General features: G+C 42.1%; 1 protein-coding gene across 2 annotated transcripts in view; it reads right to left on the minus strand.

The window, feature by feature from the left end:
* Positions 1 to 6,734: 6,734 nt before the first annotated feature.
* The window catches only part of LOC126356193 (dipeptidyl peptidase 1-like), a 96,715-nt gene continuing 78,874 nt past the window's right edge, over positions 6,735 to 24,575 (minus strand). For both annotated transcript variants that reach the window (XM_050006988.1, XM_050006979.1), the window contains exons 9-10: positions 15,995 to 16,155; positions 6,735 to 7,018 (exon numbers count right to left, since the gene is read on the minus strand). In XM_050006988.1, coding sequence (XP_049862945.1) covers positions 6,833 to 7,018; positions 15,995 to 16,155 — 347 coding nt within the window. In that variant the 3' untranslated portion in view covers positions 6,735 to 6,832. The remainder of the gene's footprint in view (positions 7,019 to 15,994; positions 16,156 to 24,575) is intronic.

The raw sequence follows: 24,575 nt of genomic DNA on the forward strand, positions 1-24,575 counted from the left end.
AGACCACCGCGGCCGGCTTTGCTTTTAATTATTCGCGAACTAGTCTATAACCATACTGTTATCAACAAAACGTAGTGGAAATCACTAGAGGGACTATAAGATATTTACCACAGGTAGCACAAAGACAAGGTGGAAGTTGCCTGTTAAGCAGCACATTCAATTACTCAGTAGCTTCTCTTTCAACAATTCGCGAACTGGTCTCTGCTAATATTTTCCAAGGCGTTCTGTGACCTGTATCGATAGCTGTGTAGGTATACTTTGATTTATGATTACGGCGGAAGCGTGTTACCTATGGTGGTTTCCGCGCTCCCAACCAGTCAGACAACAAGCAGTTGGTTTGAAACACTCTTTGTTCTGATGATATGTAATGGGTAGACTCAGGTCAGAAGTGGCACCAGCAGTCGATAATTCGGTGAAAACGTTCCATTTATTCATTCTGGTTGCTAATATGCATGGTGCTGCAGTCATTTCATTCATGTGGTACTCGTATCACACGGTTTATTTTTCATTAATTTCGCCTGGCAAACTTGTGGTGATTTGCGAAGCCGAACTGTTAATTGCGCGCGTGGTTTTACAAATGTTAAGTCTTTGTGTTTCCGGTGAGCTTAAAGCGGGTTACAGGATCGTGCTCTTGTCATTCGTTTCGAATCATTATCCACTCAGTTCTGTTATTCTCTGCTACAATTTAAACCATTCACTATTTCACTGGAAGTCGTGCCATATACCGGGTGCTTATAATTAAATTTTCACTATATAACTGCAGAAAAGTGGGAATTTGAGGACATGGGACCTGGATAAACTGAAATAACCAGAGATTGTTGAGACCTTCATGGAGAGCATTAAGGAACGTTTGACAAGAATAGGAGAAAGAAATACAGTAGAAGAAGAGTGGGTAGCTTCGAGAGATGAAATAGTGACGGTAGCGGAGGATCAAGTACGTAAAAAGACGAGGGCTAATATAAATCCTTGGGTAACAGAAGATATATTGAATTTAATCGATGAAAGGAGAAAATATAAAAATGCAGTAAATGAAGCAGGCAAAAAGGAATACATACGTCTCAAAAATGAGATCGACAGGAAGTGCAAAACTGCTAAGCAGGAATGCCTAGAGGACAAATGTAAGGATGTGGAGGCTTATCTCACTAGGGATAAGATAGATACAGCCTACAGCAAAATTAAAGAGACCTTTGGAGAAAAGAGAACTACTTGCATGAATATCGAGAGCTCAGATGGAAACCCAGTTCTAAGCAAAGAAGGGAAAGCAGAAAGGTGGAAGGAGTATATAGAGAGTCTACACAAGGGCGATGTTCATGAGGACAATATTGTAGAAACGGAAGAGAATGTAGATGAAGATGAAATATGAAATATGATACTGCGTGAAGAGTTTGACAGAGCACTGAAAGACCTAAATCGAAACAAGGCCCCGGGAGTAGACAACAATCCATTAGAACTACTGACAGCCTAGGGAGAGCCAGGCCTCGCAAAACTCTACCATCTAGTGAGCAAGATGTATGAGACAGGCGAAATACCCTCAGACTTCAAGAAGAATATAATAATTCCAATCCCAAAGAAAGCAGGTGTTGACAGATGTGAAAATTGCCGAACTTTCAGTTTAATAAGCCACGGCTGCAAAATGCTAACAGGAATTCTTTACAGACGAATGGAAAAAAGTGGTAGAGGACGACCTCGGGGAAGATCAGTTTGGATTCCGTAGAAATGTTGGATCACGTGAGGCAATACTGACCCTACGACTTATCTTAGAAAATAGATTAAGGAAAGGCAAATCTATGTTTCTAGCATTTGTAAACTTAGAGAAAGGTTTTGACAATGCTGACTGGAACCCTCTCTTTTACATTCTGAACGTGGCAAGGGTAAAACACAGAGAGTGAAAGCCTATTTACAATTTGTACAGAAACCATATGGCAGTTATAAGAGTCGAGGGGCATGAAAGGGAAGCAGTGGTTGGGAGGAGAGTGAGACAGGGTTGTAGCCTCTCCCCGATGGTATTCAATCTGTATATTGAGGAAGCAGTGAAGGAAACAAAAGAAGAATCGGAGTAGGAATTAAAATCCATGGGGAAGAAATAAAAACTTTGAGGTTCGTCGATGACATTGTAATTCTGTCAGAGACAGCAAAGGACCTGGAAGAGCAGCTGAACGGAATGGACAGTATCTTGAAAGGAGGAAATAAGATGAACATCAACAAAAGCAAAACGAGGATAATGGAATGTAGTCAAATTAAATCGGGTGATGCTGAGAGTATTAGATTAGGAAATGAAACGCTTAAAGTAGTAAATGAGTTTTGCAATGAGTATTGCTATTTGGGGAGCAAAATAACTGACGATTTTCGAAGTAGAGAGGATATAAAATGTAGACTGGCAATGGCAAGGAAAGCTTTTCTGAAGAAGAGAAATTTGTTAACATCGAGTATAGATTTAAGTGTCAGGAAGTCGTTTCTGAAAGTATTTGTATGGATTGTAGCCATGTATGGACGTGAAACATGGACGATAAATAGTTTAGAGAAGAAGAGAGTAGAAGCTTTCGAAATGTGGTGCTACAGAAGAATCCAGAAGATTAGATGGGTAGATCACATAACTAATGAGGAGGTATTGAATAGAATTGGAGAGAAGAGAAATCTGTGGCACAACTTGACTGGAAGAAGGGATCGGTTGGTAGGGCATATTCTGAGGCATCAAGGGATCATCAATTTAGTATTAGAGGGCAGCGTGTTGAGAGAGACCAAGTGATGAATACACTAAACAGATTCAGAAGGATGTAGGTTGCAGTAGGTACTGGGAGATGAAGGAGCTTGCACAGGATAGCGTAGCATGCAGAGCTCCATCAAACCAGTCTCTGGACTAAAGACCACAACAGCAACAACACGTTATAACACAGAAACTTATTACCGTACGAGGACCAAACTTGGTAGCATTAACGCCAAAATTTTGAAGCTGTAAAGAGACTTTATGGACACACTGTATGTCCGTAGGTATGCTTGCTTCCTCTCTTGATATGCCGAGATTCAAATCAGCACATGTGTGAATGTTCTTTCGCTAAACGCTGTTCTTCAGGCATCCCATCAACTACAAATCACAAAGAGTGAGATAGGGTGATAGTGCCGGCCAACCATTTGGAAACGATCGGCTGATAATTCGATCCTTTCCAAATGTGTTTCGGAGAAGCAAGTGAACTTCACGAGAGGGGTGGGGCCTCATCTTCCATGAAAACTGTTGAGTCCAATGCGTGTCTCTCCTGAAGGGTTGGTATGACATGCTGGCGAAGCATATCGGATTAACGCTGGCCAGTCACACTGCACGTCTTTGGCCCTTGAGCGCCAACCTGTTCAAATAGGAATGGACCAATAATGAACGTGGTCGTGAAGCCCCACCATACGGTGACACGTTCACCCTAACGAGGAACTTCACGCCCATTGACTGGAGGTGAAGATCCCCACACTCGACAATTCTGTGTTCACCTCACCCGTCAGAGAAAAATGAGCTTCGTCTGTCCACAGGACGGTCCAGCGCCAGCCTTAGTCAGCTTCAATCCTTGCGAGAAAGTGGAGAACGTAGTAAACACGTCTTTGTGCGTCCTATCGTGCAAGCTGCTGTACGATGTGGATCTTGTACGGATACCATTGGAGAATGGTTCGAAGCACCACGGATCACGGAATGTTCAGCTGTCGTAACACACCACGCACACTGCCAGACGATTCGGAATTGCGCGCAGGTTTGTCTGCCATAACAACAGCGACTTCATCGACCACCTGTGGTGCAATCGGTCGTCGGCCTCTTCCCGGAGCGACGCCCAGTTCTCCAGTTAATTCGAACATCTTCATCGTACTCCGCGCAGCAGGTGGAGAAAGAAGACCCTTCTGTAATCCTTTCAACTGGTGATATTCTCGAAGTGCAGACGCAGCTGTTGTTTTGTTAATAGAGCTTCACCAGTAATGTTCGGCTCCTTTTGTCCAAGCTTATGTTGACACGTCAACAAACGCACTGCGACAGGTCAGGTGTGTGAGACAATGAATCACGATGAATGATCACGGCACCTGGTGGCCGTAGTTGGAACCGGACGGTGGCGCTGTGACACATGGAAATCATGTATCCCATACTCTGGACATTAATGCTACCAAGTTTGGTACTCGTGTGGTAATTAGTTTCCACGCTATAACGTGTTAAATAGGGGAAGTTTAATTATAACCACCCGGTATTTGAATCTGCTGGATTATTGAATTCTCGACGTTCTCTTGAAAGCCTAGTGGAAATAACTTTGCTTATTTAATCTGAAGTCAATATAGATCATTTAATTACATTTGCTGTTACTCATCTCCACTTTTCTAACTTATTTTTTTAATGTTTACTTATATATCGGGTGGGTCTTTTGTGTACATATGTCGCAAGGCACCCCCTTTTGTCTGTTAATGAATGCAAAAAGTGCAGATGATATTTTAATTCGTTATTCAATAGTTTTCCCATGTCAATCGTGATAAATATCCTGTTCTATGCACGCAAATTTTCAGGTGTGAAGGTAAGTTTTGTCGTCGATTGCTGAATATAGAATTGCTGTGGTAGATTTACTACAGCGTTTGTTCATCTTCCATTAAGCAACTTGTACAGCGCATTGCATGGGTGTGTTCAGTATTCAGTGATAGTTCTTGTAGATTCAGTTCTTTCGAATCACGTCGTTATTCAAATAACCTGAAGCATCATCGTCAATTAGTATAAGGAGTAATCAAAAACTTCTCGTTTGACGGTGTTGCTGCAGCCTGTATGCAACGTAGCGCGACTGCGGATATATAAGCAACGACATGTAGGTAAGGGATCAGCGTGGGGGTGAGTACAAGGGGAGACGGCACTTCCTATGCAGAGCACAGCCATCAACTGAAGCCAGGGCCAGCATCTCGGTGAGTGCAGGGAGTGAGTTTCTCAGTTCAATACCGTGTGATGCTTGCCGTCTTAGCTTCCGTACTTCTAATCGGCATTCATTCCTGAATACTTATTTTAATACAATATAAAGTCCAGTGCAGTATGAATACACACTCGACACACCAATATGGCGACGGTGGCTTCACTTTTGCTACGTAAGGGCATCTTCCTTATTCTAAGCTCCTTGGGAATTAATGTGACTTTCATGTTTTTCCGGCGTGCATGCGGTAAATGCTGAAACGCGAACTATGGCGATGATATTACCAAATATGTCGAAACAGGATCGACGTGCTGTTATTCTTTTCTTGGCTGCCACAAAACCCTGTAGACATCCTTCGGAGAATGAGGAATGTGTATGGGGCAAAAAGTTTGTCGAAGACCACAGTTGTGGGATGGGGGACCAGATTATGTGGCAGAATCTACTCCAGCTGTAGTGGTATCTCGAGCACCCGCCCTATAATCCTGATCTCTCGCCATGCATAATATCACGCCTTCTGCCCCTTAAAAAAGGCCTCGAGGGGTCGACAATTCCTGTCGAGTAAGGGTGTGCAGCAGGCTGTTATGGATTTCCTCACGCTGCAGGACACGGTGTTTTGCCAAACGGATGTTCTCAACCTGGTGCGTTGGTGTGAGGATTGCATCAATGCTCACTGCGGTTTTGCCTGACTGGCATGCACGGTGATCGCCTCTTATAATTTTCGTGTTTAAGTGTACAGTGATTACAAACAGGGACCAAGAATCGATTTCCACACTTTTCAACTACAAGTTAGTTACTAATACACTCCTGTAATTTTTATACAATTTTACAAGTGATTTTTGCAGGGGTTCAGTCACATATGGTAAGGCTAAATTTCATTAACTGCGTGATTTTTTGTAAGTGTGAGCTACAAAATTAATTTGTTATCATTTTCCAAGTCAGATTACATTATGAAATTATTTGTTGGATCATGCATTTATTTATAATAAGACGTAGTTTCATTAAATCATAGTCTGGAGATAGTACTTGGGTTAGTAGTTGAATCTCCTGAGATAGTAGCCCATTTGCAAACTGATGACACATTCCATGATCTTGAACTAAGATTTCATTGATTCCTTTACTATTTACAGCTGCAGTTTATTTCAGTTAACTGAAATTGAAATCAGGTGGAATGAACTTTATCCAGACATGTTGTCTTTCAGATCAGCCATCGCTAAACTGCAGATTCATATAAACACGACAGCACAAGCGCTCGTAGGCTCACCAACAGCTAACCAAAACACTCAGTTCGTGGCCACTTCCCACAATGATCCAAGAAACATGTGTGGAGAGACATCTGGTAATATTTTAACATACTCGTAACCAATTTTTTGCCAAAGTCAAATTTCTAGGACTTTCGGCAGTTATCTCGTATCCAAAACAGTCCTCCAAAGTGGAAATAGTGATAGTGAATTAAGGTCGGCTTAGTAATATTGTAATGAACCACGTTCACAACATGAGAACATTGGAAGAAACATGCTGGTGCTGAAGGTACAATGCTGAAGCTTTGACCATCATTTAAGCTGACTTAAAGCTGTAAGGAATGAAGAATAAAGGAATAATATTGCATCTGTAAGTGTTAACTGCGGTCTCTTTATTTCAGTCACTGCTGTAGCTTGAATCCTGTCTTATGTGACGGGAGCGCCTGACTCATTCCGAGAAACATATTAGCGTTTGATGATAATATATTCAAATAAATTATAAGTATAAAAAATGCAACTTTTACCGTCGCAGTAGTGGGAATGGGAGTTCAGAAGGGACAAATGTTTAATTCGAGAACACTCGTCGTCATACATATTTCCAATCTACATCTTTATTGATGATAAACAAATCATCGTATTTCTTGAGTTATGTCCATGTGAAATGGCAACAGTTACGAGAGTAGCAGTTCAGGCTGGGATGGGGGTCGCCTGGAAAGCAATGCTCTCGATGCCGCACTCGTTGGTCCCCCTCAGGATCTTGAAGTAGCCGGCGTCTCCCCAGTCGCCGCCCCAGCTGTTCTTGACGGTCCAGTACTTCTCGCCAGAGGCCTCGTCCACTCCGTATCCCACCAGCAGCACCGAGTGGCTCACGGACTGCACAGTGAGTGACACAGACGTTTAAGCACTAACAAATAAATTATTCGTAATTACCTGACATTTCCAGAAGGAGAATGATCTCTCTATCATTGTAAAAACGCTTCCAAATAGATTCATTGGCCAGATCCCAATTGATACATATCCTGATCAGTAGTTTCAGTGAAGTTCCACTGTCACCTTCAGATAATCGCATATATGAATTGGAAAGCTCCTATGAGCGGTACATTGCCATCTGACCATTGAAAACATGGAGCTAAACTCACAAAAAGACACTCTCATGCAACAGTAACTACACTAAAATGGAAGCCATAATTGTATCAGCAAGGCACAAAGACGTCAAGTATACTATGTGATGAAAAGTATCCTGACACCCACAGAAATAAACTATTTCATATTAGGTGCATTGTGCTGCCACCTACTGCCAGGTACTCCATATCAGCGACCTCAGTAGTTATTAGACATCGTGAGAGACCAGTATGGGGCGTTCCGTGGAACACACGGACTTCGAACTTGATCAGGTGATTGGGTATCATTTGTGCCATAGTCTGATTTCCACAATCCTAAACATCCTTAGGTCCACTGTTTCCGACGTGATAGTGAAGGGGAAGCGTGAAGGGACAGCACAAAAGCGTATAGGCCGCCCTCGTCTGTTGAATGACAGAGACCGCCGTTAGTTGACGGTCGTAATGTGTATTAGGCAGACACCTATCCAGACCATCACACAGGAATTCCAAACTGCATCAGGACCCACTGCAAGTACTATGACAGTTAGGCGGGAGCCGAGAAAACTTGGATTTCATGGTCGAAGGGCGAAGCCAGACATCACGCCGGTAAATGCCAAACGACACCTCCCTTGCTGTAAGGAGGGTAAACACTGGACGATTCAACAGCTGAAAAACGCTATGTGGAATGACGAATCACGGTACATAATGTGACGATCCGATGGCAGGGTGTGGGTATGGCGAATGGCCGGTGAACGTCATCTGCCAGCGTGTGTAGTGCCAACAACAAAATTCGTAGGCGGTGGTGATAGGTGTAAGACGTGTATATTTCTATAGTCTACTGTCAAACCACAATTTATGAAAGATGTTTATATTTTATTAATAGGATTAAGCAGAAATAATTAATATATGTCATGTTGGAAATAAATGTGGTGGCAGGGAATGTCTGCACCAAAGTATTGTTGGCAGAAGAGACTGCACATTGATATAATTTTAAAAAGGCGGGAGAGACCGCGTATGGATACATTTTAAGAAAAGAACGGGAAACACCGTGTATTGATACATTTTGTAATAGTAGCAGGGATTGTCTGCACCAGTAAGCATTGTTGGCGGGAGAGACCGCACTTCAGCGTTCGTAGGAAGTCAGTAGAAGCGAGGTATGAAGCGAGTCGGTAGCAGATCTGAAGCGAGAGGTTGAGAGGAGCGGTGTGCCTGCCAGCCACCAGCTACGATTTACAAGAGATTATAAACGGATGTACACAGACATCAGCTAACTATTCTCATAAGACGAACTAATATTATTGAATTATTTTTTGAGAAACTCAAGACTACTGAAGGTGTGTTTGCACATTGCTAGTTGTAAGATTATTGTAAAAAGTAAGTCCCATTTGAACGTTTGTAAAATCATTTCATTGAGATTATAATTAATTTTTGCCAGCAATATTGAATTACTGATTATAATCCAGCCCAAAAACCACCAACGTAAAACTACGCAAAAAACCACCAACGTAAAATTTTGCAAAATTTTTTGTTGTCAAGAAAAAGTTTAACTATTAATTACGTAACTTCAGTCAAATTAATTAAAGAATAACGTCAGCTTTGGTAATAAATACAGCCACTAATTATGACAGCCCACCGGCAACTAATAGAATACAGTAAACCAGAGTAAGTATACTCATGTCGCAGTTCGATGTAGCAGTCCGATGGCGATCCAGTAACAGTAAAAAAGGCAAGGAACAGTTTTGGGTTGTTGCAGGTAACGACTGAGGGCTACGACGACGATACATTCTATGTTTCGTCGAAATAATCAGAAAATGGCTTCTGATACGCAGCATTTAAATTTGTATGCGAAGATTGAGAAAGACAGTTAATTTCAAAGGGAAGATTTCATTTGTTATTACTAAGCAAGAGATAGAAATCCTAAGGGAAGGTTTCATAGATTATTGTCGAAGGGAAGGTTCCGTAACAAAAGCGATATAGAGGAGACGGGAAGGTTTCATAGGATGTGGTCATGTTTTTCATGGGGGTGCTTCTAACCCATAGATGTTTTGTGTGGCAGTATCACAGCACAGGCCTACGTTGGTATTTTAAGCACCTTCTTGCTTCCCCCTGAACAGAAGAGAAATTCATGGATGGCGACTGCATCTTTCAACACGATCGAGCGCCAGTTCATAATTTACGGCCTGTGGCGGAGTGGTTACACGACAGTAACATCCCTGTAATGAACTGGCCTGCATAGAGTCCTAACCTGAATCCTACAGCGCACCTTTGGGATGTTTCGGAACGTCGACTTCGTGCCAGCCATCACGGACCGACATCGATACCTGCCTTTCCCTAAGAAACGTTCCAGCACCTGATTGAACGTATGCCTGCGAAAGTGGAAGCTGTTGTCGAGGCTAAGTGTGGGGCAACACCATATTCTATTTCAGCATTACCGATGGAGGACGCCACGAACTGTTCTTGAACCTTCAACCAAACCAATGCCTGATTCTAGACCAACGATATTTAAAGTACACAACTGGCCATTAAAATTGCTGCGCCACGAAGAAATGCAGATGATAAACGGGTATTCATTGGACAAATATATTATACTAGAACTGACATGTGATTACATTTTCACGCAACTTGGGTGCATAGATCCTGAGAAATCAGTACCGAGAACAACCACCTCTGGCTGTAATAACGGCCTTCATACGCCTGGGCACTGAGTCAAACAGAGCTTGGATGGCGTGTACAGGAACAGCTGCCCATGCAGCTTCAACACGATACCACAGTTCATCAACAGTAGTGACTGGCGTATTGTGACGAGCCAATTGCTCGGCACCATTGACCAGACGTTTTCAGTTGGTGAGAGATCTGGAGAATGTGCTGGCCAGGACAGCAGTCGAACATTTTCTGTGTGGGACTTAACTGCTGAGGTCATCAGTCCCCTAGAACTTAGAACTACTTAAACCTAACTAACCTAAGGACAGCACACACATCCATGCCCGAGGCAGGATTCGAACCTGTGACCGTAGCGGTCGCGCGATTTCAGACTGTAGCGCCTAGAACCGCTCGGCTACATGGTCAAGAATCCAGGTCTCAGACCCAACGGATCTGATTTCCACAAATTGTTGAAACCTGCTTCCTACAGTGCATTCAGGCCTGAGACCATCATATCAGCTGTTAGGAAGACTGGGATATATCCATTTAATCCTGCCACTGTGACTGATGAGGCAATAGCAACATCAAAGCTGACAGACAAACCTGTAGAAGACAGTCTGGAACCAGCATTAGATGATTCAGAAAATCGTTCAGAGATGAATGAACTTCTTGCTCTGCCTGTCTTAACGGATGATGGGAACAAACGGAAGCGGAGGAGAAAGACAGATAGCAAGGCAAAACGTCTGACTCCAATTTAAAAAGCAGCTCCCAAAAGAACCAGAGTAGGCCTATGCATTTTCTAAAATATTATCTCACATGCTTCATTAACACAGTTGACAGTTGTTCCTTTAAGATGTTGTTTATTTATTTTAATGAAATTTATTGATTTATAGGTAGGCCACGAATGGAAGTTACATTAAATCCACAACCCAGCACCTCTTAAGTGTCAAAGAAGAGGATGAAGAATGACAATAAATGTGGATCCTGCCGTCACAGTTATTTAGAAGACGTAAGAAGAAAATTAGGGGCACTATGGATTCAGTGTAGTTTTTGTTTAATGTTGTACCACTCGAAGTGTCAACATACTTTTGAAGAGAGTGAGGACGCTTTTATCTGCAACAAATGTCAAAGTCTTCCTGATGAAGACTAAAATGAGGCTTTCATTTAATCAGTAAATTCAATTCAATGTTTTTGCTCATCACTTCGTCAGCACTTTATCGTTATTATCATAAATAAGCCTCAATGTCGTAAAATGTCAAAATAAAATATTTTATCGAAATTCAATGCTTTCATTATTTAATTAATGCATTATCATGAAATTACTCAAGTAATGTCACGAACTTACCAAGGGGTATCACAAAATAACCTACCAAATTCTTAGTTAACGAAATCATAAGGGAGAGAATATAGAATCAACTAATCATAACATTGTGCATATTGAGTAATGCATTTAAGGACAGGCTTACATATGTAATTCAGCAGCCTTTCAAAAAAATATTTTTATGTACTTTAAATTAACTTAATACAGAAATCCTCAAGAAATTACCGCGGTATACCCTATATATACTTGAGTATTTCTGGTATCTCAACTGCAGATTTTTCAGTGCTCATTTAACTTTACGACTCTGTATCTCAGAATGAACAAAAATGGGCTTGTACCAGTATTGAAATAAACCCTTCATATTTCTTAATGTAATAGGAGAACAATTTTTCACCTCCTGTTTTGCATCCCTCAACAAAATTATCTCTGACTACCTTAGATAACATATTGCATCAATGGAACGATCTGTCATTTGACAACTGTCAAAAAATAACTCGAAATTTCTATAGAAAGTAAATACGTGACCTATATTAACAATGCAGTAAATAAAAGGAATTAGGATTCAAGATGTTTTATGGACGTCACTCTATCTAGACGTAAGTATAACATAAGAGAAAAATATTATAGAACAGTTACATAGACGTAGAATTAAATGCTTCTTAAATGTAATGTTCCGACGTCTCTGTAACTGAATGATAAATAATTACTCAGTATTTTCGGTTTGTTGCCATACGGCAACACTATGATCTTGCCAATGTAGACATAACCATTTTCAGCATGGGCGGATTCAGTACAATGCTGTTTATTACCTTTATTTTGTAGACGTAGCATCAATTCCAGCTTCATGCTTCTACGATGGCATACATTCAGCGGCAATTAGGAATATTCCTGAAGAAAGTGACGATTCGGAATTGGGCAACACCGACAGTGAAGAAATATTTGCATATGATTCAAAGGATGAAAGTGATGGACGTAATAGTCCCCATGGAACTTCGGCTATAGTCGTTTCTGAGACTGATGATGACAGTGAAGGAGAACAAGAAGAAGAGGAAAAGTAACAAGAAGAGGAAGAACATGACGAAAACAATGCGTTACACCAAAATGACATTGTAGCGGCAGCAGAAAATACTGCTCCAAAACCAAATAAAATGCCTAAACATGCATGTAGTTGGAAGAAATGCCGGAAAGTACTAGTCATCCCAGAATGGTCTATTACACTTGACATCCCTTCTCATGTGGGAATATTTTCCTATGTTTCTTGGAAAGCCAAATGTTGGACGTTATTGTTGAGGACCCAAACAGATTATCCAATCAAAAAAATTCTGCAAAACGGCTGAAACTTGACAGACAAGAATTAGAAATTTGGAAATGGTGTTCTTTATGTCTGTGATTAGACTCCCTTCTACTAGAGATTACTGGAATCTTGAGACTAGTGTTCCCATTGTAGCTGACAGAATGCGTATAAATCGCTTTGAACAAATAAAAAGTAACATACATTTTGCTCATAATTTGAGAACAATACCCAAAGGAGAGCCAGGGTATGATACTATACACAACATTAGAAGCCTTATTGACCACATTGTTTCTATGTGTAAAGTGCTTCTGAAGCCGGAATTTTCAGCCTTGATGAGCAGATTATACCATTTAAAGTGCGTCATTCAATCAAAAAAAGAACAAAGAGGTGGGGCTACAAAATATTTGTACTATCAGATGTGAATGGTTTAGTATACAACTTGGAACTGTATATTGGCAGAACTAACCAAAATGAACATCTTCCTGACATTGGAGCCAGTGCAATTGTTGCGCTAAGGCTAGCTAGTGTAATACCTGAGCACAAAAACTATAAAATATTTATTGACAACTGGTTCTGCAATTTAGATCTGCAAATGAAACTGACAGAAAGAGGACTCTAAAGCCTAGGCACTGTTCTTTCAAATCGTGTAAAGGGATGTGTGTTCGACTTTGAAAAGAAAATGAAGAGTCTGAAAGAGGTGCAACAGATTAAGGCAGTGTTCCATGGGGAATATGTAGTTTCTGCTGTAAAGTGGCATGACAACAGATTTGTGATATTACTCAGCAATTTTGTGGGAGCAAATCCAATGACTTTAGTGGAAAGATTTGACAAGAAGTTGAAGAAGTCAGGCAAGGTACCTTGCCCCAGGGTAGTAGTTAAGTATTATCAGTTCATTGGAGTGTAGATCCTGTGGATTCAGTTCTAGCATTGTACAGGTCCAGATACGATCCAAAAAATGTTATCACAGAATATTTTTTCATATTCTAGACCTGGTGGTAGTGAATGCTTGGTTTCTTTACAGAACAGATTCACTATCAAGTGGAATGCATTGGAAAAGCACGCTTGCTTTAGCAGAGTTCAAGAAGGCCATAAGTAGAGGTTTGTTGTTCCAGGGGAAAAGTGAGACAAGAAAGCAAGGAAGACCTATAAGTAATTCCATTGAGAGAGCTACACGGCGAAGAAGAAGAAAGGACCAACAGCTGCATTACCTGAAAAAGATATGGGGCTAGGTGGCATAGGACACTTGCCTATTACGGATATCAAAGGAAAGTGCAAAGTTCCATCATGCAATAGAATTGCGAGTGTGAAGTATTTGAAATGCAAGGTACATTTATGTTTCACTGGAGATAAAAACTGTTTTTTGATATTTCACACTGAGTGATGAAATGAGACATCGACTTGTTGAATAATACGACAAAATATTTTTTAGAAAACAGAAAAGTAACAGTTTTTCACCAAAAACTATTCATAAATGTGTGTAGACGCACATTTGTGTGTCTTTCTTAAGTCATTTTACACATGTATGTAAATGAAAGTGTAGTGAGTCTTGTGGGAAGTGTGTTGATATACACATGGTGTTGCCATATGGAAACCATCCTAAAACATTGAATAAATCAAAATTACATCAAAATTTCCATGTTTAACCCATTACACAGTATTTTGTGTATAAGACCCTACCCCTAGATATGTATTTATTGAAACTGGTTACCTACGGAAAAAAAGGTCATACAATAAAGTTAAACACGTGGTACTGAATTCTCCCAACTCAAGCTGATATTCCTGTACATTGAATCATATTTGAACTTGATACCCATTTGTAGTCGGGAATGATTAGTTTGCATATTAATTACAACAAAAATTATTCTACACTTATGTATTAGGTACACTAAAAAAGTACTGTATTGAAGGTCCGTTTCTTTTCTATGCAGTTCTGACGAAGCCGATTTGTCGTGGTGACTGTTAAATAGTTTCTTTTTTTTGTTCACAAATTGCCATTCCTTATAAACTTATTACTTTAATTAAAGTGGGAGAATCACTGTCATTCTCGACTGTACTTTTGTCCAAAAAGCCATTCTGCATGCTTAATGAAACATTTCTATAAATCTTTTCATCCCCTATTTCACCCCATTAGTGGCTGAATTTCCAGAAATTTGAGTCATGTGTTTTATTTTTTTTTTCTAATCGAGAATTCAAAGATCACTTCTCATAGATATAGCTTTAGAAATGTCTTAGTAGTTATTTAATAGTGATTTATTTTCAAAAAAATCTCCCACAATTTCACCACCTTTGGGGTTGAATTTCCAAAAATTCTGAAACGTATTTTTTATAATTTCTGTCCGAGAAATCAAATACCAATTTTCAGATTTCTAGCTTCAAAATTGTCGTAATAGCGACATACTTCCATAAAGCCTTTCATCCCCTGTTTTACCAACTTAGGGGTGGAATTTCGAAAACTCTAATGTTAAACGATGCCCACAGTGTAAGTTCAACGTTCTCTCCAAATTTTAAGTTTCTATCTTTAGCGGTTCGGGCTGTGCGATGATGAGTCTAGCAAAAATGGGACTTAACTTCTGAGGTCATCAGTCCCCTAGAACTTAGAACTACTTAAACCTAACTAACCTAAGGACATCACACACATCCATGCCCGAGGCAGGATTCGAACCTGCGACCGAAGCGGTGGGGCGTTTCCAGACTGTAGTGACTAGAACCACTCGGCCATTCAGGCCGGCTGAGTCTAGCAGTCAGGACGTTTCCTTTTATGTATAAAAACTACCAGATTATTGAGAAAAACACCCTGTGTAGAAAGAATAATATTTAATTATCTCTATAACGTTATCTCTGTTGACTACATGTAAAAATGTCTATATGACTTTTGTTTTCGTACTCCGCTCTTCTGAACCTATACTGTGCACAGTAAATTGTATGTGATTAGCATGTATAAGTTTATTTGTAAGTGTACTACAAGAAAATCGTAAATAAAAGCTTTTTCCCAAATTCACCGTGAACTCTATATCAAGATCGATCATTACTTACAATATTGCTTTCGTTTATACAGGGTGAACATTAATAAAACCGACAGACTGCAGGTACGAATTCCTGACTGGAAATGGAGAGAAAAAGGTCCTATGAATATGTAATCGGAAATGTGTCGTTGCCCAACAGATGGCGCTGATGCATGAAAGAAATCCGTCCCTCTAGTTCGTCGTTTTATTAGTGTTCACCCAGTATATTACAGTAAAGGCAACAGAATAATGCAGCAGCTTACACATCGAAAACATAACGAACAAATTACATCACACTCGAAAAACGCACTTGAAATGGAAAGCATGCCCAAAAATGCTTCGTGCAAAAGACAAATCAGAAGAAAGACTTGACTGATAGCAGAAAATCGTTATTTTATAATCTGACGGTACCAGCTTACCTCACAAATATTTTGTAAAGAGAAAGTTAATTGCGACATTAATAGGGTATGGGCGCCAACGTCAGCTACTCACCACGAGAGGGTTGAAGTCAGACCTGGTGGTGGACTCGACGTGCTTATAGACGCCACTCGTGTAGGCCCGGAAGTCGTCGTAGACCATGAAGTCGACAGAGAGAGGACCGTTCTGTATCAGCGCCTCCTGCATCAGCACCTCGTTACAGCCACCGTAGTAGCCTGCAAACGAACCATAAACTCAGTTCCCCAAACTCTCCGGAACAATATACAGGCTGTTTCAAAAATATTCATACCCTTTCACAACAGCATAATTACTATATGAATGAAAACAGTAACTTTTGGTGATTTTAACTTATGTGTAGTGTGTTGCGACACACTCCAGCAATGTCAAACTGTTGTCGTCGTATCTGGATTGGACAGATTACATCTTAGCGAGCCTTTGAGGCTATAAAAATATTTCTATATAAAGTAATTAATATTAACTATAATTTATTTGCAATTATACACTCCTGGAAATGGAAAAAAGAACACATTGACACCGGTGTGTCAGACCCACCATACTTGCTCCGGACACTGCGAGAGGGCTGTACAAACAATGATCACACGCACGGCACAGCGGACACACCAGGAACCGCGGTGTTGGCCGTCGAATGGCGCTAGCTGCGCAGCATTTGTGCACCGCCGCCGTCAGTGTCAGCCAGTTTGCCGTGGCGCACGGAGCTCCATCGCAGTCTTTAACACTGGTAGCATGCCGCGACAGCGTGTACGTGAACCGTATGTGCAGTTGACGGACTTTGAGCGAGGGCGTATAGTGGGCATGCGGTAGGCCGGGTGGACGTGGGGCGTGAGGTCTCCACAGTACATCGATGTTGTCGCCAGTGGTCGGCGGAAGGTGCACGTGCCCGTCGACCTGGGACCGCACCGCAGCGACGCACGGATGCACGCCAAGACCGTAGGATCCTACGCACTGCCGTAGGGGACCGCACCGCCACTTCCCAGCAAATTAGGGACACTCTTGCTCCTGGGGTATCGGCGAGGACCATTCGCAACCGTCTCCATGAAGCTGGGCTACGGTCCCGCACACCGTTACGCCGTCTTCCGCTCACGCCCCAACATCGTGCAGCCCGCCTCCAGTGGTGTCGCGACAGGCGTGAATGGAGGGACGAATGGAGACGTGTCGTCTTCAGCGATGAGAGTCGCTTCTGCCTTGGTGCCAATGATGGTCGTATGCGTGTTTGCCGCCGTGCAGGTGAGCGCCACAATCAGGACTGCATACGACCGAGGCACACAGGGCCAACACCCGGCATCATGGTGTGGGGAGCGATCTCCTACACTGGCCGTACACCTCTGGTGATCGTCGAGGGGATACTGAATAGTGCACGGTACATCCAAACCGTCATCCAACCCATCGTTCTACCATTCCTAGACCGCCAAGGGAGTTTGCTGTTCCAACAGGACAATGCACGTCCGCATGTATCCCGTGCCACCCAACGTGCTCTAGAAGGTGTAAGTCAACTACCCTGGCCAGCAAGATCTCCGGATCTGTCCCCCATTGAGCATGTTTGGGACTGGATGAAGCGTCGTCTCACGCGGTCTGCACGTCCAGCACGAACGCTGGTCCAACTGAGGCGCCAGGTGGAAATGGCTTGGCAAGCCGTTCCACAGGACTACATCCAGCATCTCTACGATCGTCTCCATGGGAGAATAGCAGCCTGCATTGCTGCGAAAGGTGGATATACACTGTACTAGTGCCGACATTGTGCATGCTCTGTTGCCTGTGTCTATGTGCCTGCGGTTCTGTCAGTGTGATCATGTGATGTATCTGACCCCAGGAATGTGTCAATAAAGTTTCCCCTTCCTGGGACAATGAATTCACGGTGTTCTTATTTCAATTTCCAGGAGTGTATATCTGTTGCGAGGGCGGACAAGAGATACCAAACAGTCTTCACACATCTTATAAAAGCAGATGTATTTATGTATGTATGTACCATATCTCCTAAACCAATGGATCCATTGCAGTCTATCTTGGTACACATAAATCTTTCTGGAAAGAACCGATGTGGATGTAAGAACCACCCACCACTTAAAAGGGTGGGTGACTGGGATGAAAAAGAAGCCTAGCTCACGATGTGCAAATTACCAGACTACATTCATCCAGTATTTGAGACTGAAAGCTGTTAGTGAGTTGCAACAAACTTTACACGTAAGTTCAAACCTTCAGGAGACTTTTTATCACTCACATCCCCCACAAAATGGTGAAAGGTAAAATGTCTATCGCTGTCCGGGTAGTAAAACGCACCCATCAGGCATAACCGTTCAATGGATTGCTTCTTTACTACTAACTCTATTTGCAACATAAGTTTCGAACAGTATTTACAAATAACACTAAATGAACATGTTGTTGTTGTAGTCTTCAGTCGTGAGACTGGTTTGATGCAGCTCTCCGTGCTACTCTATCCTGTGCCAGCTTCTTCATCCCCCAGAACCCACTGCAACCTACATCCTTCTTAATCTGCTTAGTGTAGTCATCTCTTGGTCTCCCTCTACGATTTTTACCATCTACGCTGCCCTCCAATACTAAATTGGTGATCCCTTGATGCCTCAGAACATGTCCTACCAACCGATCCCTTCTTCTGGTCAAGTTGTGCCACAAACTTCTCTTCTCCCCAATCCTATTCAATACTTCCTCATTAGTTATGTGATCTACCCATCTAATCTTCGTACTTATGACGCTTTAATTTATTACTTCTTTACGACTAACTCTATATTCACAACATATTTGGTAGACAATATCCACATATACCACTGAATGTACCTGCAAAGTTTATAACATTGTAAGTTATATAGTTCAGGAGATATGACGCCGTAAATGTGTATGCAGGTTAATGTCGCTTCAAAACGTCACTGTACGGTGAAATTCGCTAGAGATACAGGTGAAATATGTGTACAAATACATGTGAAATGTGTTAAAAATAAGTGAAGTATATGTGACATGTGCGTACACTGGAAAGCCACAGGAAAAAGGGACAGATGGACAGAGACAAAGGTAGTAGGAGATGAATAGTGAGGCTGGATGTGAGTAGAGAGAGGGTAAGGATTAAATGAACAGAGTGTGGGAAGAGGAAGATGGACGGGGACAGCGGTGAGGAAAAGATGGACAGAGAGAGAGGGGAGGAGATGGATTTGGATGGGGAAGGAGAACATGGATTTAGAGAGGAACCATGGGGTGGACAAAGTAGCAGATGTACTGTGGGGGGGAAGGGGGGAGATGGACTTATGGGGGAGAGGAGGAAATAGAAAGCAGAGCAGGAAATGGATACAGAGGCGGAAAGAGGGGATGGATAGAGGGAGGAGGAGCAGAAGTACACAAGGGAAAGTACCAGATGGGCAGAGAGGGACAGGAAAAGATGGACAGAGAGTGGGGATGCAGGAGGTGCACATATTGAGTGAGAAGAAACGGAAAGACAGTAGGACGAAGAGATAGACAGAGAGAATGGGAACTAGGGCATGGACTCACATAAGATGCGAATAAATACATAGCTGGGCAACGCTGGACGCTCAGCTAGTGGCCCACACATTTGACTGGTTCTGATTGCTATGAAATCAGAACTTGGCAGTTTTCGCCAAGCTGGCGTTTTCCATTGTGAGGGACCTCTTCTCTGTCCCCACTTTGAACAGTAATTTGCACATAGATACACTAGAGAGGTACCAGAGAAGCGATCCTGACCTTTAGAGGAGGAAAATGCTAGCTAGCTAACCTAACTTTGCAGCCTACCCAAAACTGTGCGAATTAGCACTCTTGGGTTGGCTATAAAAGTGTGGCCTTTCGCGCATCGGTCGTTTTCTCCGAAACGCGAGTCGTTAAATAACTCTTACAGCAATAGCTCTACCTTACTAGGACCCGTCTTCGTCCGCCATCAAGGCGTATATTCATGGCTCGTACAGTCAGCCTCCAGACCATATGTATCCAGTTCAGATGCCATGTGAAGGCGATTTCACGGAGTGCTACAACCGGGAAGATGTCGCTCTAATGCTACTGATTAGTCGGAGAATCAATGCATGGTCCTGCTGTCCGCTAGTTATGACAATCAAACCATACGAAATTATGATGGCCACTCGTGTTTGAGACCTTAACTGGACCACTGTCGTCGCGATGTTGCTGCTAGGGTACCCTACTTCGTTCTGCTGCCGTGTACCATCGTTTTACAGTATCTCTTTTGCTCATCCTCAATTACATGTTTCATTTGTTCCTTTTGCAAGTTTTCTCTAATCATTTATGCGTGTAGTTCTTCTTGACTGACTGGGAGCTGTAATCACTTTCTTGTATTACGGCACTTTTGTCACAGTACCTTTTTCACCTTGTGTGTGTTTCATTGATAACATAATTGTGTTTTCATTTCAAATTACTTCTATTTAAGTAGTCTGTAGTCGATTATCATTTCAGTAGAGTTATGCTATTCCCTTCTGACGTTAATCTGTCATCACGCCTCATCTACTTCTCTGTGACTGTGTAGGTAAGGTTGAATTACCCCTGTTAAAAGAAATGAGTTAGATGCCTTAGGTTCTGTCAGAATAGAGGACAGTAGTGGGGGCTTACTTTCAAATCACACAGCTCGGAAAGCGGTTCAGCAATTTCACAATAGGACTCCAAAGATTTTATTTTCAAAACAACCATGGAATATTGCTAGAGTACACTCCACGCCAGGAATGAATCCCCAAAACACAACCTGTTGTTGTTGTGGTCTTCAGTCCTGAGACTGGTTTGATGCAGCTCTCCTTGCTACTCTATCCCGTGCAACCTTCTTCATCACCCAGTACCTACTGCAACCTACATCCTTCTGAATCTGCTTAGTGTATTCGTCACTTGGTCTCCCTCTACGATTTTTACCCTCCACGCTGCACTCCAATACTAAATTGGTGATCCCTTGATGCCTCAGAACATGTGCTACTAACCGATCCCTTCTTCTGGTCAAGTTGTGCCACAAACTTCTCTTTTCCCCAATCCGATTCAACACTTCCTCATTAGTTATGTGATCTACCCATCTAATCTTCAGCATTCTTCTGTAGCACCACATTTCGAAAGCTTCTATTCCCTTCTTGTCCAAGCTATTTATCATCCGTGTTTCACTTCCATAGATGGCTACACTCCATACAAATACTTTCAGAAATGACTTCCTGACACTTAAATCTATACTCGATGTTAACAAATTTCTCTTCTTTAGAAACGCTTTCCTTGCCATTGTCAGTCTACATTTTATATCCTCTCTACTTCGACCATCCTCCTTTACTACTTTAAGTGTCTCATTTCCTAATCTAATTCCCTCTGTATCACCCGATTTAATTCCAAGATCCTCGTTTTGCTTTTGTTGATGTTCATCTTATACCCTCCTTTCAAGACACCGTCCATTCCATTCAACGGCTCTTCCAAGTCCTTTGTTGTCTCTGACAGAATTACAATGTCATTGACGAACCTCAAAGTTTTTATTTCTTCTCCATGGATTTTCATACCTACTCCGAATTTTTCTTTTGTTTCCTTTACTGCTTGCTCAATATACAGATTGAATAACATCGGGGAAAGGCTACAACCCTGTCGTACTCCCTTCCCAACCACTGCTTCCCTTTCGTGTCCCTCGACTCTTATAACTGCCATCTGGTTTCTGTACAAATTGTAAATAGCCTTTCGCTCCCTGTATTTTACCCCTGCCACCTTTAGAATTTGAAAGAGAGTGTTCCAGTCAACACTGTCAAAAGCTCTCTCTAAGTCTACAAATGCTAGAAACGTAGGTTTGCCTTTCCTTAATCTTTCTTCTAAGATAAGTCGTAAGGTCAGTATTGCCTCACGTGTTCCAGTATTTCTACGGAATCTAAACTGATCTTCCCCGAGGTCGGCTTCTACTAGTTTTTCCATTCGTCTGTAAAGAATTCGTGTTAGTATTTTGCAGCTGTGGGTTATTAAACTGATTGTTCTGTAATTTTCACATCTGTCAACACCTGCTTTCTTTGGGATTGGAATTATTATATTCTTCTTGAAGTCTGAGGGTATTTAGCCTGTTTCATACATCTTGCTCACCAGATGATAGAGTTTTGTCAGGACTGGCTCTCCCAAGGCCGTCAGTAGTTCCAATGGAATGTTGTCTACTCCGGGGGCCTTGTTTCGGCTCAGGTCTTTCAGTGCTCTGTCAAACTCTTCATGCAGTATCGTATCTCCCATTTCATCTTCATCTACATCCTCTTCCATTTCCATAAAATTGTCCTCAAGTACATCGCCCTTGTATAGATCCCTCAGGGGCTTATAGGGCCTGAAAAATATACGCTACCGCGAAACACATCAGGCTGCAACATGGTGAATGGTTAATTCTCGACCGGAACGACAAGTACACTACTGTATAATGCCCTGAAAACTCTTTTCAGTGCGCTCCACATCTTGAATGTGCACGAAGAGGCAACCTGTAGTTTTGCCCTTTCACAAACAACCAGTGTCTTGAAGCTGATGAAGCTATCGCTGAATGCTTTGAACTGTAGGAGGTGCACTGCTGTACTCGCTTCCAAAATAATGCACCACAGCTACAACTGAATCGGACCTGTGTAAACGAAGAACGCAAAGCACCTTTTGTTGCTCTGTTATCTACATATCTAAGCTAAGCACACTGGCTAAAGGAGAAGTGAGGAAACAAGTTATTTGAGCCAGAGAGGCCCTACCAACAACACTGTGAACGGAAACTTGCAACTGGTGCCAAGATAAACTTCTACTTTCGATCCACAAGTCAAAATTTAAGCAAGTTTCTATCTTCATTCATGCAAAAAATATTGTCGTAAAATAGAAATGTATTGAAGCGTCTTGTACTGAATGGTCATTATTACTATCCTGCAGACTGGAAGACAGTTTCTCACTCTTTCCTCAACATAGTGCGTCTGTTTTGTAAACGGCTGGGTACTTTTGCAGTGTAGCGCCTGATTTATATTCTTTTGTATGGCTGCCGAAATGAATGGGACAGAGTGGAAAACGCTTTTCTCGCACAAAGGCTACTTCTGTAGTACTACTCGAGCCGTCGAGTTGGACGAATATTAACAACGTCACATGGCACCACACAGTACATTATGAAACTGAGGACATGTCAGGGATTTTATCCGGAGCTCGTCACAAGCAGATGATAAAAACCCGTGTGGCAACCACCGCTCCCCACCATCGTCCCTCTCACCCTTATGAGTGCTTTGATGCGGCCCGCCGTGGTTTCCACCCCTGTGTCAGTCTCTTCATCTCGGAGCAGCACCTATATCCAACACTGTCTATTGTATGCTGTATATATTCCAGTTTCTGCCTACAGATCTCTAGTACCATGCAAGTTATTCATTGATTACTTACCACATACCGTATCACTCTGCCCCTTTTTATTATTAATTTTTTTCAAATGTTTCTCTCCTCGCCAGTTGTCCAGATAATATACCGATTTGTTATCATTTCATCTAATTTTCAACATATTTCTACAGCACATCTCAAATGCTTCAGTTATTTTCCTTTCTTATTTTTCCACAGTCCATGATTCACATCTATACGTTGCTGTGCTCCAAAAGTACGTTTTCAGAAATTTCTTCCTAAAATTAAGGTCAATGTTTGATATTCCTGGATTACTCTATAAGGAATGCCATCTTTGACTGTGCTATTCTGCCTTCTATGTCTTCCTTGGTTCGCCCATCACGAGCTACTTTGTTTCCAAGCTAGTATAATTTCTTCACCTCGTCTACTTCGTGGACCCCAATTTTGATAAGTTTCTCGTTGTCAATGTCAATAAAATTCTTCTGGGTTAGAGACCGCATTGTCATATATAAAATTCCAACGTTTCGGCGTCTGTTGCAAGACGCCTTCCTCAGGGTGGGTTGCTAACTGCTGAATGCACGCAAGTGTGGGTACATATATACTATGGAAGAGTGTTGTGATTGGATGTGAGGATGAGGAGGAAGGGTACTAGGAGTTCATTTTATTGGCGTTTGCATTGCATCTCGTTATTGGCGGAAATGGGCGTTTTCCATTGGAGTTTCCTTTACTGCCTGCCATTGGTGGAAATCGGCGAATAGGAGACTTAGCGGCGACTGCAGCGTAGCGTTGTTTACTAACTGCCTAGTATCGACTAGGCCGCGTCAGCGCTCTGTGTACCATCCTCCTCTGTGGCCTACCGCACGCCTGTTGCTTTGCGCGAGCTGTCCTTCCGCAAAGCTGTCACAGCAGAAGTCTGTACCCGTCTTCTCTATTCATATTATCGGGTCGCTTGGCTATTTCTATAGCCTCTCTAATCTTCCTCCTCAAACTAAACGGCTGTTTCGCCAGTACTCGGGCCTCTCGAAATTCGATATTCATCCTGCACTGCTCATGATGTTCTGACACCGCTGATTTGCTATATTGTTTGAGGCGGATATATCTCTCATGTTCAGTTAGCCTCGTGCTTATTGGACGCCCAGTCTCACCTACATACACCAGTCCACATTCACACTCGATTTCATAAACTCCGGCGGCATGAAACTTGTCAATTGTATCTTTTGTCGAGCCCAGAATGTCTTTTATTTTGTTGTTGCTACGAAAAATCGGCTTAATACCTGCCCGACGGAGAATTTTGCCCAGACGTTCAGTAACCCCTTGTACATAC

This window comes from Schistocerca gregaria, chromosome 1 (assembly GCF_023897955.1).
Source record: "Schistocerca gregaria isolate iqSchGreg1 chromosome 1, iqSchGreg1.2, whole genome shotgun sequence".
In the NCBI taxonomy this organism is placed as follows: domain Eukaryota; kingdom Metazoa; phylum Arthropoda; class Insecta; order Orthoptera; family Acrididae; genus Schistocerca; species Schistocerca gregaria.